Source organism: Paramormyrops kingsleyae, chromosome 20 (assembly GCF_048594095.1).
Source record: "Paramormyrops kingsleyae isolate MSU_618 chromosome 20, PKINGS_0.4, whole genome shotgun sequence".
NCBI classification, from domain to species: Eukaryota; Metazoa; Chordata; class Actinopteri; order Osteoglossiformes; family Mormyridae; genus Paramormyrops; species Paramormyrops kingsleyae.
The window spans coordinates 2,232,501-2,245,397 of record NC_132816.1 but is presented as its reverse complement, the minus strand read 5'-3'; the positions used below and the strand labels follow the sequence as shown (position 1 = coordinate 2,245,397).

General features: G+C 40.7%; 1 protein-coding gene across 4 annotated transcripts in view; it reads left to right on the top strand.

Annotated features, from left to right (window-relative positions):
• Window positions 1–833: 833 nt before the first annotated feature.
• Window positions 834–12,897, top strand: part of LOC140581260 (uncharacterized) — a 13,161-nt gene continuing 1,097 nt past the window's right edge. Inside the window, exons 1-7 of one of the 4 annotated variants that reach the window (XM_072703399.1) lie at window positions 834–1,017; window positions 7,747–7,812; window positions 7,961–8,078; window positions 8,153–8,289; window positions 10,019–10,165; window positions 10,408–10,513; window positions 10,826–12,897. The exon at window positions 10,826–12,897 is cut by the window's right edge and continues 1,097 nt beyond it. In XM_072703399.1, the coding sequence (XP_072559500.1) occupies window positions 7,795–7,812; window positions 7,961–8,078; window positions 8,153–8,289; window positions 10,019–10,165; window positions 10,408–10,513; window positions 10,826–12,348 (2,049 nt within the window). In that variant the 5' untranslated portion in view covers window positions 834–1,017; window positions 7,747–7,794 and the 3' untranslated portion in view covers window positions 12,349–12,897. Of the gene's footprint in view, window positions 1,018–7,746; window positions 7,813–7,960; window positions 8,300–10,015; window positions 10,166–10,407; window positions 10,514–10,825 lie in introns of those variants that run through there. The other 3 variants (XM_072703400.1, XM_072703398.1, XM_072703401.1) reach the window with 3 other exon arrangements.

Sequence of the window (12,897 nt, the reverse complement as noted above, 5' to 3'; positions counted from 1 at the left end):
AACTAAATAAATATTTATAAATATTTTTTTTTCTTTTTCAGTAGCAAAATCTGTATGGCATTAATTAGAAACTACGAACTCTGGAACAGGGGAGTTTGTGGACACAGTCAGTCTAAGCTTAAGTAATCAATATAAAGCTAAATTTGGAGAAAAAAAAAACACCGGTCGAAAATTTCTAAAACTCCAGCTACTAGAATGCTACCATTGTTGCTTGTTCTACCACTTTTTTCTTTCGACAAAGCTAAACACTATTTAGACGACTTGGAAGATTTATGTTCTTTCTGTGATAATGAGAGTGAATCCCAGGAACATTTATTTTTTCTCTTGTACAGTAGTCAACGCTTTTTGGTCTACTCTGTTTAATTGTTTATCGTCACAATATGTAATACCACATTTAGAGTATCTCACCATTAAGTTTGGGGTTTTCCTTGAAGAGGACAGTGAATTCTTGCTCAACAATATTATTTTACTTTTAATTTTATTTACATAAATGTAGATATATGAAGGTCTTTGTAGCTTTTAAAAATGGATATTGTTTTTTTTTTAATTGTTTAAAGAAGATGAAGATCAAAAGTGCCTGTAAACTTTGTACTCTGGCCTGTTTTGATTTACCTGTGTTGTCCCCCTGCTCGGATATTGTATTTTGTTGAAGACAAAATAAAGGAGTTTGATTAATTAATTAATTAATTAATACTTTACTTAACAGAAAAGAAAAAAAAAAACACTCTCCCACTGACAATTCTGGGCTGTGTGTGGAGATCATGTGACATCTGGTACTGTCTCTATGGCGTAAGTTTGCACAACGTCATGTCCGGACTCGCTTGTGAAGATCACGTGTTTCCGGCCTTCTAGTGGAGACTCATGGTGAACGTTTGCAGCAAGATCCTTCTAATTATTCCGTCAGGCTGCAGCGGTCAGCACAATCGCGGGTTTAATTACGACTAAACGCGACGCAGGAAAATACCGTTTGGGGAAACAACTTTTGAGTCACTGACCGGAGGAGGCATTTGCGGCACGGTAAGGCATTTTTGGGGGATGGGTTCGTAGCTGTGACTGCTAATATAGCTAGCTAGTTAACCTAGTTTCGCATTCCGCCGGAAGACTTTTAGTTACGGAAAACATGCTTATATGTTTGCAGAAGTGGGTAGAGTGGTCGAATTCTGTACTCGAGTAAAAGTACGGTTATTTCAATATTATAACAACGGAAGTCGGCGTAAAAGTACTCAACAATCTACTTTAATGAGAATAACAGTATCTAGAAAAAAAGTCTACTGGATTAGCGCGTTGGTTAACAAAATCAGAATTGGTTATTAATAAGCTATACAGTTGCGGGCTTTTCTAATCAACAGCACAGATAATTAAAGAATGAAATCTAAAATTGAAATATGCTCTCCAAATAAAACAAAGTGTGCAAATAAAAGACCATATACCTTTTTGATAATCAGTGTAGATAATCATTGGGGAGGTTTCATTGGCTAACAGCAGAATGGTGTGGTTCAGTGTATAAATAAACGTGGGATACAGTCGTCCCTCGTTTATCCACAGGTTTCTGTAAGAGCGTTCGTAGGCTGCCATGACAGACCACTACTTCCGCAGTCCGGTTTCATACTTCCGGTTACTCGAAGCGAGAGCCAGCGTTCACTCGTTGCTAACAACAAAATCGGTTACTTTGTGCTGTAATTGGCGGCTTTACCTGTTCGAGGATGAGCTCGGGTTCAACGTGTGCTGTTGTCGGCTGCCACAATAATAATAAAAAAATGAAAAACGCGTTAGAAACATTTTGCCTTGTGCATCAACAACTTCGAAAGGCCTGCCCCTGCCCAGCGCCATACGCACTGCACTCTATGCCGCGGAAGGAAGATCGGGAAAACTGTAATAATATTGGGATGTGACTAAAAATTTCAGAGCCTGTAGAGACCTTTCTAATGATGTAAAGATCATTATTCTGTGACATAAAATAAGAAAGTTATCGAATTTTAAAAACAGTAATATTGCAGAAATTACCATTAAAACAATAGAAAATCTGTGACCCTAAAACAAAGGCAGACTCATTTAACTGCTTGTAACTTTCTTATTTCTTGTCCTATCTTAATAAATTTGATATCAATGGAAAGCTTGGAAAAAGATGAAGACAAGAGCATATTTAATTTCATATTAATTTTATTTAATCAAAATAATATTAAATAAAAATAAATAACAAGCATATTACATTCTTTTGCGTTTGAGTTGGAACTAAACCTTTCTAAATCTTTAAAATACTGTTAAATATATACATAAACATGTAAACATTTGAGTTGTCCCGTACGTTGCTCTAGAAATAACATTTTTTTTAAGTGTATTGAATAACAAGCATGGTGAGCAATAATAGAAAATTTGTTTTTAAATCATGGACAGCTGCATTGCCTGCAAACATTAAACGGCCTCTGGGATGTCAGGGTAAAATAAAAAAGGTTTTTATTTTAAATCCTCACAGATCAAGTCAGCAGCAAGTTCATATTTGGACATGTCATATTCAACTGCATCATCCAAAGTCTCGTTCTCCCCCCAGTAACTGATAACATAAGTACCACCTCCCTTTTTCTTCAATTTCTCAATTGAAAAAACATTTTAACTTTTTCTTTGTCATACCAAATGTGGCAAATATGATGCCCTACAACTTTCCCAAATAAAATGTTATCAGCTTCAAGCAAAGTGTTCTTATCTAAATAACTGGACTCTTTAAATATATCAATATGAGGACTTTTCAATTTCTTTTCAACTTTTTTTTCTTTCTAATGTCTTAGAAAGACATCATAATTACATGTGAGTTGCTCACAAATATTAAATAAAATGTGAAGTCTGTTACCCCTGTATCTTGGTATAAGACCTTTGGGTAAACCAGACTTTTCTAAAAATGAAATAAACCCTTTGGGATCTCCTTTTCCATCTTTATATCTAAATTTGTTGACTGCCAGCACAATGAAGAAGACTTCCTTTGACAGATTCAAGCCCTTTAAGGGTTGAACGACAAGAACTGGCGACTGTTTCCAAAAGATGCAAATGGCAATTTAATTCATTAAAGGAAACACCCCAAGCTGCTTCTAATAAAGATATTGTGGAATGGTTAATTGCGACACGATCAGTTAGTGTTTTTGACATTGTAAATTAAACGCTGTCGAATATTTTCAAATTCACAGTCATAAAAGGCAGAATATGCTGAAGCAATGCAATGAAAGGACTCTTCTATATGTAATTTATAATCTTCTGCAGTGCCACCCGGCAAGAGGGCCAATGATATAATCAAACGATCACTTGGGCTTGTTACATGAATTTCATTAACATGCATACCTTCTTGGGTAGTTGCATCAAATCCCAAAGTAAGATCTGAATGATTTAAAATAAATTCAGCAACCTGAACATCAGAAATAACCCCAGGTTCCCGAACCATTTGTTCAACAGTTGATCTGTGGGGAACATAGGTGACAGTAAGACCTGATCGTTGTGCAAATTTCTGGATCAAAACAGGTACATTTTTGGTTGGCACATTGTTTAAAATACTGTCGTAAACAAACATTCTCAAATCAAATGTAAATGTTTTCCCTTCTTTCTGAAAAATGTTGCTCCGATTGTCTTTCATTAATGCAATTTCTTCCTCCAAAACAAGTTTTTCATTTTCTAAATCTGATTTTTTCACCCTGTTCTTTAACCTTTTCTTCTAGTTGCACAACAGGATCAGGTGCACCGGTGCTACTGCTATTGCTACTACGAAAATGTTTGCATTTATAATAATGTTTTAACAATTTGTCTTTTCTTCTCCTTAGCCAATTCAAGCTTTAATTTGTCTACTTCAGGCAATTGATTAGTCTTCAGTTCCTTTCCTAACAGGTTAATAATAGCATTTTTTTTTTAAATGGTTGCCTTTTTACGTTTAATGTCTTGATTAAGACATTTCACACAAGAAGAACTTAAAGTTTTTTTGAATGATTGCAATGAAGACTGATACTTCCTTTTCATTTCAACACTGGTTTTTGAAACAAAAACAAGTCTCTTTTAAAAAAAATTACACCTCGGTGTTAAAACATATCTTTTGGATGAACGTGTAATAGTGTCACTAGGACTGGCTGTAGAAGTAGATGGAATTGGTGAAACAAAAGAACATAAATCAACAGGTAAAACATTACTACCAGACAGGCCAGGTGTAGATGGTTCAACGGAAGCAGAAGTACTTGCAACTGGTGTCTCCTCTTCAGCAGGGGATGATGGTGCGACTTCAGTTAAAAGAAAATACTTTGTGAAGTCTACAGGCAGAGTTAAAAAATAACATTAGGCTATCCAAGAGGGATGTAGAAAGAAAAATTGCATTGGAGGCTAAGGATGACGGTAAAGGTTTCTTCCAATATTTTAACTCCGAGAGCTCTAAAAGCTGAAATCACTAGTTTGCAGGATAGTAAGGGCCTTATAATTAATAACGAAATTGATATAGTAAATGAGTTTAACGATTATTTTTCAAGGGTGTTCACAGTAGAGAACACAAGTAACTTACCACCAATTAATACGAATACAGCATCATCTATGACCAATATATGTATAACTGAGGTTGATGTGATACTAAGCCTAGCTAAACTCAAAATAAATAAATCACAGGGCCCTGATGGCATCTTACCTATAGTCTTAAAAGAGATGAGGGATATTATTAGCCAACCTTTAACTTTAATATTCCAGAAATCGTTATCTGCGGGTGTGGTACCATCAGATTGGAAGCATGCTAATATAACACCCATATTCAAAAATGGGGATAGAAGTAATCCAGCAAACTATAGGCCAATCAGTTTAACTAGCATTACTGGAAAAATAATGGAAGCTATAATTCAAGTGAAAATGGTAGATTACCTAGATGCAAATAACATTATAAAGGATAGCCAACATGGATTTAGGAGAGGTAGATCCTGCTTAACGAATCTACTTGAGTTCTTTGAGGAAGCTACAAGTGAAATTGATCACAAAAAGGCCTATGATGTGATTTACTTAGATTTCCAAAAGGCCTTTGATGTTGTCCCCCACAAATGGCTCTTGCTAAAGCTTAAAGCTGCAGGGATTTTAGGAACTGTGGCAGCTTGGATCGAAAACTGGCTAACTGACAGGAAGCAGCGAGTAGTTATTAGAGGCACAATGTCACAGTGGGCCTGCGTTCATAGTGGGGTACCGCAGGGTTAAATTTTAGGACCACTATTGTTCCTAATTTACATTAATGATATTGACACAAATACATACAGTAAACTGGTTAAATTTGCAGACGACACCAAGGTGGGCGGTGTAGCAGATACTGATCTAGCAGCAGAGAGGCTTCAACGGGATCTGGATTTATTTAGCGAATGGGCTGATACTTGGCAGATGAAATTTAACACAGATAAATGTAAGGTAATCCATGCAGGGAGCAGAAATATAAAGTACAGATATTTTATGGGTTCCACTGAAATAAAGGTAGCTGATTACGAGAAAGATCTCGGTATGTATGTTGATGCTTCCATGTCCCACTCTCGCCAGTGTGGGGAAGCAATAAAAAAGGCGAACAGAATGTTGGGTTATATCTCTAGGTGTGTGGAGTTTAAGTCAAGGGAGGTGATGTTACACTTATATAATTCCTTGGTAAGACCCCACCTAGAATATTGTGTGCAGTTTTGGTCACCATACCTCAAGAAGGACATCGCTGCCTTAGAAAAGATGCAACGAAGAGCTACGAGAATGATTCCTGGTCTTAGAGGAATGTCTTATGTGGAGACGTTAGCGGAACTGAATCTGTTTAGCCTTGAGCAAAGGAGACTAAGGGGGGATATGATTCAGGTCTATAAGATTCTAACGGGTCTGGATGCTGTTCAGCCAAATGACTATTTCAATATTAGTCTAAATACTAGAACTCGTGGCCATAAGTGGAAATTAGTGGGAGAACATTTTAAAACAAATTTGAGGAAGCACTTCTTTACACAGCGTGTAGTTAGAGTATGGAATAGTCTTCCTGCTAGTGTAGCGGAAGCTGAAACCATGGGTTCCTTTAAATCAGAGCTAGATAAGATTTTAACAACTCTGAGCTATTAGTTAAGTTCTCCCCAAACGAGCTTGATGGGCCGAATGGCCTCCTCTCGTTTGTAAATTTATGTTCTTATTAGGGATGCAAATTATCGAGTAATTCATTAATCAATAGTTGTTTCATCTTATCGATCGATGATCGATTAATTGCTAAGGGGCAATTTTTCTGAGAAGCTGAATTTCCCTCTGAATAGGTTCCATCTACTGTGTACGTATAAGTTGTGGAATTGTTGTACTTCAAAATACTTCCACATATTGTGCATTTGGCGACGTTGTCGTCATTGACCAACTTGAAGTGGCTCCATACTGCACTCCGTTTTGCCCTCTTCATCCTCTGTGTACCGTTTCTCTTTTATCTGTTGTTTTATCTGTTGTTTGCTTGTGTTCCCGCGTGTGCGTCAAGTACGTCTGGCGTCAAGTGCGCCCCACGAGGACTGGCAAGGAATTATGGGTTCAAAATACAATTAATTGCAATCCAATTACATGACAAAAACAGTTATCCAGAGCACCACCCCACCCCTTTCCCACCATGTGCCCCCTTCACATTTCTGTCTGCCCCCTCATATATGCATGTCTAGAACCGGCCCCGATGTATGTACATATTTATATTATGGCGATCGCGTCAAACAAATCGCGGCAATGCCAAAAACACCAAAAACCCGTGCATGTACATTGTCAGTTATTAACGCACATAAATAAATTTCAAGCACATGTTAATATATTGCTGCCATATTGGTTTTCGGTTATCTCGATCATCGGTTATCTCTACGCTTTTTGGCAACCCCCTAGGCCGGCGACATAACCGGGTTCGACTGTATATGAATAATCAGCCTGTTCTAGTTTAAATGGAAATATATTATTGTTAATAAGCTGAGTCTGAGAGTTTTATTTGATAGATTTGATTTTTCACATTTCTTGTTTGTAAAGGCTAAATACAAATAAAAAGTGAACCTTATTTTTTTTGTACTGTTTTTATTTAAAAAACAATTATATAATTTTAATAGGAGGAGCTTGGAGGTATTATAGACTTTGCAAATTCAGTTTGCAGACATCCATTGTGTGTGTCCTCGGCAGTTTTTTCCTGAGGCTTTTTAATATTGTCCATATCGATATCGGAATTATATAGTATCGACCAAAATTAAAAAATATATCGTGATATAAATTTTTGCCATATCGTCCAGTCCTAATCTCACCAGTGTGGTGTATTGGTGCAGTTTATTGGAAAGCGGTAGTATTGCACAGGTAGAAAAGAAGGAAAATGTTTAAAAATACGTCTGACGACAATTATCGACAATCAAATTCTTCGGCTAAAGTGGACTGCAACATACATTTGCGCTGCGGTTTGTTTTAATGCTCTCATACTGTTATCCAATGAAATAGATCTTGGGTGTGGTTTGCATGGAAGTCAGCTATGGTTTGAGCTGAAATAGTTTGGGGGGGGGGGGATGGACGGACGATACTGATAGGGTGGCTGAATACCCCTGGTAACAGCCTTAAATAAGTCAACAAAAGGTGAGATGCAGGAGAGTAGGCATTGCATTTTGCAGATATACTCAAGTAAGACTGCAGAATATTCACTTATTACATTGAAAGTAGATTATTTTTTCCTCAACAAGTTACTTGATTAAGTGTAGTGCGCCCCTACCCCCCTCTGCATATTTGACATTTTGTTACACATTTCAGGTGGGAACGTGGACTTGATTGCCGCTTAAGATTGGAAGGACTTCGGACATGAGTTTGTCAGATGAGGTGAGGCAATTGGGGGAGAACTGGCAGCTAAAACTGAGGACAGCCTGTTATATCTGACATGGCCAGTGGGTGCAGTGGCTTTTTGGTGGTGTTGTGCCTGCTCTGTAAAGCATGAAGCAGCTTCATGAAAGGCCCTGTCCCCATGCAGGAGGATTACTCAGATATCCGGGCCTATTTCTCAGAGGCTGAATGGGTTCGGCTGCAGAGATGCGAGAAGGTGCACTACAGGAACATGAAGAGGAACCACCAAGCCATGTTGGATATGGGTAGGCCTCAGGCTCCGGCATTAGACTTGGACGAGTACCAAGAGTGCAATTGTCCGCAACTGTGTTTTCTCTAGGGTTGAATCCCATCACCCCAGTGTTCATGAGAAGAAACCGATCCAGCAGGGTGATGGCGGAAAGTCCGGGCGATGACAAACACAGCGATTCAGAGAAGTGGATTCTTCACCTTCTGAGAAGGAGCCCGGGCATCAAGGTGAGACAAGGTGAAACAGCCAGTTGGAGGGCTTCTGCTGTGATGGGTGATTTCTTCAGGCACAGCATCAGGCATTCGTCTGTGTCGTTAAAGCACAAGGCACTTTCACACTGAAGTTCAGGGACCTTTGGGTTTATAATGGTGCTTTTCCACTGCATAGTACGGCACAGCACGGTTCAGTACAGCTCACCTTGGTTTGGCTCAGTTCGGCTCAGTTTGTGTTTCGACTGCAGTTTAGTGCCGCTTTAGAGTGGGCGGGATTATTCACGTGTCGTTATAGTTGCGCCGCCTCTACTGCCGTGACATCATCGTAAACGCGCCACAAACAAACACACAACAATGGAGCATATCGACGGAATGGTGTTCTTCATTCTCGGCATGTGGATGTTTTTAACAGCAAGACGAAGGAGTTTGTTTCAAAAGAGGCTGATGGTGCGTCCGAACCTTCGCTGGCTGTGCTAAAAATCTAGCGGGTCTGTTGTGTCTCGTGTCGCAAGTTCAGTGACGCAGTAATGACGATTTTCTCCGGCCAATCAGTGACCAGTAGAGTTTACACGTCACGTTTTGGTAACGGTTCGGCGCGCTTGGAACCTCGGCTGAGGTGGTACTAAAAAAAGGACCAGGTACCAGGTACTGTTCCCAGTGGAAAACCCCCCAAAAGTGAGCTGAACTGAACCGTGTCGTGCCGTACTATGCAGTGGAAAAGCGCCATAAGTTCCTGGGCCAGGAACTTTTGTATCTCCAGGCTGTTTTTGTGTATGGCCTTCACAACACGCATCAGGAACTAGGACCTTTATGCTAAAGCATGGAAGGTGCAAAACGTTTGTAAGTTTAACGTTACACATAATTTTCATACGCAACTTTGCCACCATGCCAAAATAATGGAGGCTGGATGAGTCCTTTTAGTTAGTTGTCAGTTTATTGGGTGATCAATCGTGATCAAAAAAAGACACTGCCTTTTATTTATATTTTTGCTAATAACCCATGACATGTTCCTTATTTTAATTAAATCTGGCCAGCAGATCGAGCTTTCATTCTCCGCAGAATAAAAAAATATGTAGCATTGTCCTGCTAATAAGCGATGGCAAGTTTCACCACTGGCACCGGCTTTATTAGACAAAACTGTATTAGGTAGTGATAGAATTTTCTGATGCAGACATTTGGAGATGCATGTGAAAATTGTATTACTTGATACATAAATGGAATTACTTTTGTACCCCAATTTTTGCTCTGCTGCATCTCATTTTCTGCACTTCCATGTAACTTCCAAGTTTGCGCTGGTGCTTGTGGTCGACCATTCAGCAAGTTAATCGCAAGTGTCTCCCCAGTAGCTTGTGTTTGAGCAAATTATATTTAGTCTGGAGTAGGTACTAGAGAAGAGTTCTGGAACTGCCTCCAAGGAACTACAATTGGGCTGAGTTCCTACAGTAAACATGACAAAGGTAACTGGTTCTGGTTCCGGAAATAGTTTGAGCGACGTTGAAAGCGCCTATAGATGATGCAGTCTGCCTGAAATCTTCATTTGTGTCTTCAGCATCCAGGAGTTTTCCAATCTGTATTCTGGTGGTCCGATCAGAACGAAACCCCTGCTGTGGGGTCAGAATCGTATGCCACAGACCAGGGAAGGAGGGTCTGTTTGTGGTCAACTCAAGCTGTTGCTGGCTGTGCATTACAACACACTGACTAACTGGCACTGTCTCAGTGTTTAATTTCATTTTGGTTTCAGCAGATGCCTTCCTGCAGTGAAAACAGCTGCCGCACGAACCAGAAACCTTCCCAGCAGGGAGTTGGAGAGGGTAACAAAGAGGAGGGGGAATTCCTGGTATCTGAGGTTGAAGGGACTGTGAACGAAAGCCCCCGAAAGGTGAAATGGAGTGTATGTGGATCTCTTCACAAATGTCACTTGTCCATTCAGAGGTGGTTTAATTTTTGTGTGTTAATCACAAAAGCAGCCAAATATAGGTTATGCCAGAAAAGGAAAAAAGTGCAGTTTGTGTGGCTTGAAAATGATTTTAGTTTGCTATCTGCTGCTATTTCTCTTTTAAGCAAATAGAACAGCCTGTATAAAATTATGAAGTGAACGGCTTATTCTGCCTTGTTTGGTTTTTATGGCTGAAGATGAAGGACGCAGCGGTTCAGGATGTGACTGAGGAGGAGCTGACTGGTTCTCTTTCGTTACACACTGATGAGAGGAGCAAAGATTGTGTGAAACCTCCAAACCCAGGTGATTTTAACTACCAGCATATGTGCAATTGTAACTACCATCAAAACTGCAATTGTTTTGGTGTATTTGGAGGCAATAGTTTGTACTTCATGTTGCCATTTCAAACCAGCAGTGTTGATGCTCTGTGCAGTTCAGTTCAGGCATATCAGAGATTGCAGTGTGAATAGCACACTGTGAATATGAACTGCGTATGGAGTAACGAAGGCTCTTTGGAAGATATGTTTGCCTTGCTCACTATTTTCCTGATTTCTTTTTTCTCTTTTAAACCTGTTCCATCTCAGTACTGACTGCCGTGTCTCCATCTTCCCTCAGCAAGGAGAGTGGATGAATCCTCCAAAACTTTTGCTTGCTCTCAGGATCCATTCTCCTACACTGCAGACATTGACCTGCACAGACATATCAAAATATCTCACCCCAAGGAGTATGTCAGACAACTGAGGACTAGATCTGTCTACACAACCCAGGATTCACCAACTTCTGCTGGTCCCTGTGCCGCTCAGCCCAGTACAGACACAATCAGGACCCTGGAAGAAGCCAGTACAGACACACTGATAGCACAACAGGGTTCCCAGGGTGAGATGACTTTCAATATAAACAGAGACTGTAAAATACACAGGCAGCCTCACACAAAGAAGTCGTCCCACCAGTGCTCCCAGTGTGGGAAGAGCTTCGGACATTTAGGAAACCTAAAGACACACCAGCGGATTCACACAGGAGAGAGGCCCTACCAGTGCTCCCAGTGTGGAAAGAGCTTCCAACGTTTAGAAAGCCTAAAGACACACCAGCGGATTCACACAGGGAAGAGGCCCTACCAGTGCTCCCAGTGTGGGAAGAGCTTTAATGAGTTAGGAACCCTAAATATGCACAAGCGGATTCACACAGGAGAGAGGCCCTACCATTGCTCCCAGTGTGGGAAGAGCTTCAGTCGAATAGGAACCCTAAAGAGACACCAGCAGATTCACACAGGGAGGAGGCCCTACCAGTGCTCCCAGTGTGGGAAGAGCTTCATTCAATTAGGACTCCTAGAGAGTCACCAGCGGATTCACACAGGAGAGAGGCCCTACCATTGCTCCCAGTGTGGGAAGAGTTACATTCGAATAGGAACCCTAAAGAGACACCAGCAGGTTCACACAGGAGAGAGGCCCTACCAGTGCTCCCAGTGTGGGAAGAGCTTCATTCAATTAGGACACCTAGAGAGTCACAAGCGGATTCACACAGGAGAGAGGCCCTACCAGTGCTCCCAGTGTGGGAAGAGCTACAGTCGAATAGGAACCCTAAAGGTCCACCAGCAGGTTCACACAGGAGAGAGGCCCTACCAGTGCTCCCAGTGTGGGAAGAGCTTTAGTAAGTCAGGAACCCTAAAGAATCACCAGCGGATTCACACAGGAGAGAGGCCCTACCAGTGCTCCCAGTGTGGGAAGAGCTTTAGTGTGTTAGGAAACCTAAGGAATCACCAGCGGATTCACACAGGAGAGAGGCCCTACCAGTGCTCCCAGTGTGGGAAGAGCTTTAGTCAGTCAGGAAACCTAAAGACACATCAGCGGATTCACACAGGGGAGAACCCCTACCAGTGCTCCCAGTGTGGGAAGAGCTTTAGTGAGTTAGGAACTCTAAAGAAGCACCAGCGGATTCACACAGGAGAGAGGCCCTACCAGTGCTCCCAGTGTGGGAAGAGCTTTAGTGAGTTAGGAACTCTAAAGAAGCACCAGCGGATTCACACAGGAGAGAGGCCCTACCAGTGCTCCCAGTGTGGGAAGAGCTTTAGTGTGTTAGGAACCCTAAAGAATCACCAGCGGATTCACAAGGGAGAGAGGCCCTACCAGTGCTCCCAGTGATTATCTCGATTAGGACACATTGAGAAGCACCACCAGACCCACTCAGTTGACAGTTCATTATCACAGTCAGTCCAATAAGTATTTGTTCTTGAATTTTTCTAAATTGTATTTTTGAAATATCTGTATGTTGGGTCCCCCTCATTAGTCCTGTTGATGTTTAAGATTTGGTTGATAAAGATTCGGAGGCAGTATTTTAATAGTTACAGTATATTTTGAAGGTAGTCTTCGACTGCAAAGCAGTTTTATAAACTGTTGAAAAATTACACAATTGTGTATTTTATACCAGAGAATTTGGGCCACGTGAAATAAAATTCAGAGAATTCTGAGGAAAAAGTCTGAATTCTGACATTACAGTGAAAGGCTGGCTGCAGACCTCAGAGGCCTTTTCCTTGTCTAGGGGCATAAGTGGAGATGTCAGTGTTGGTGGAATATGACAGAATTGGTGGCATTCCTGCACATTAATTGATTGGGAACATATAAAATATTTAACTCTACAACATTTTCATGTAGCCTCCTTAGAGTTAAAGACATCGCGGCATTTCTATTGTG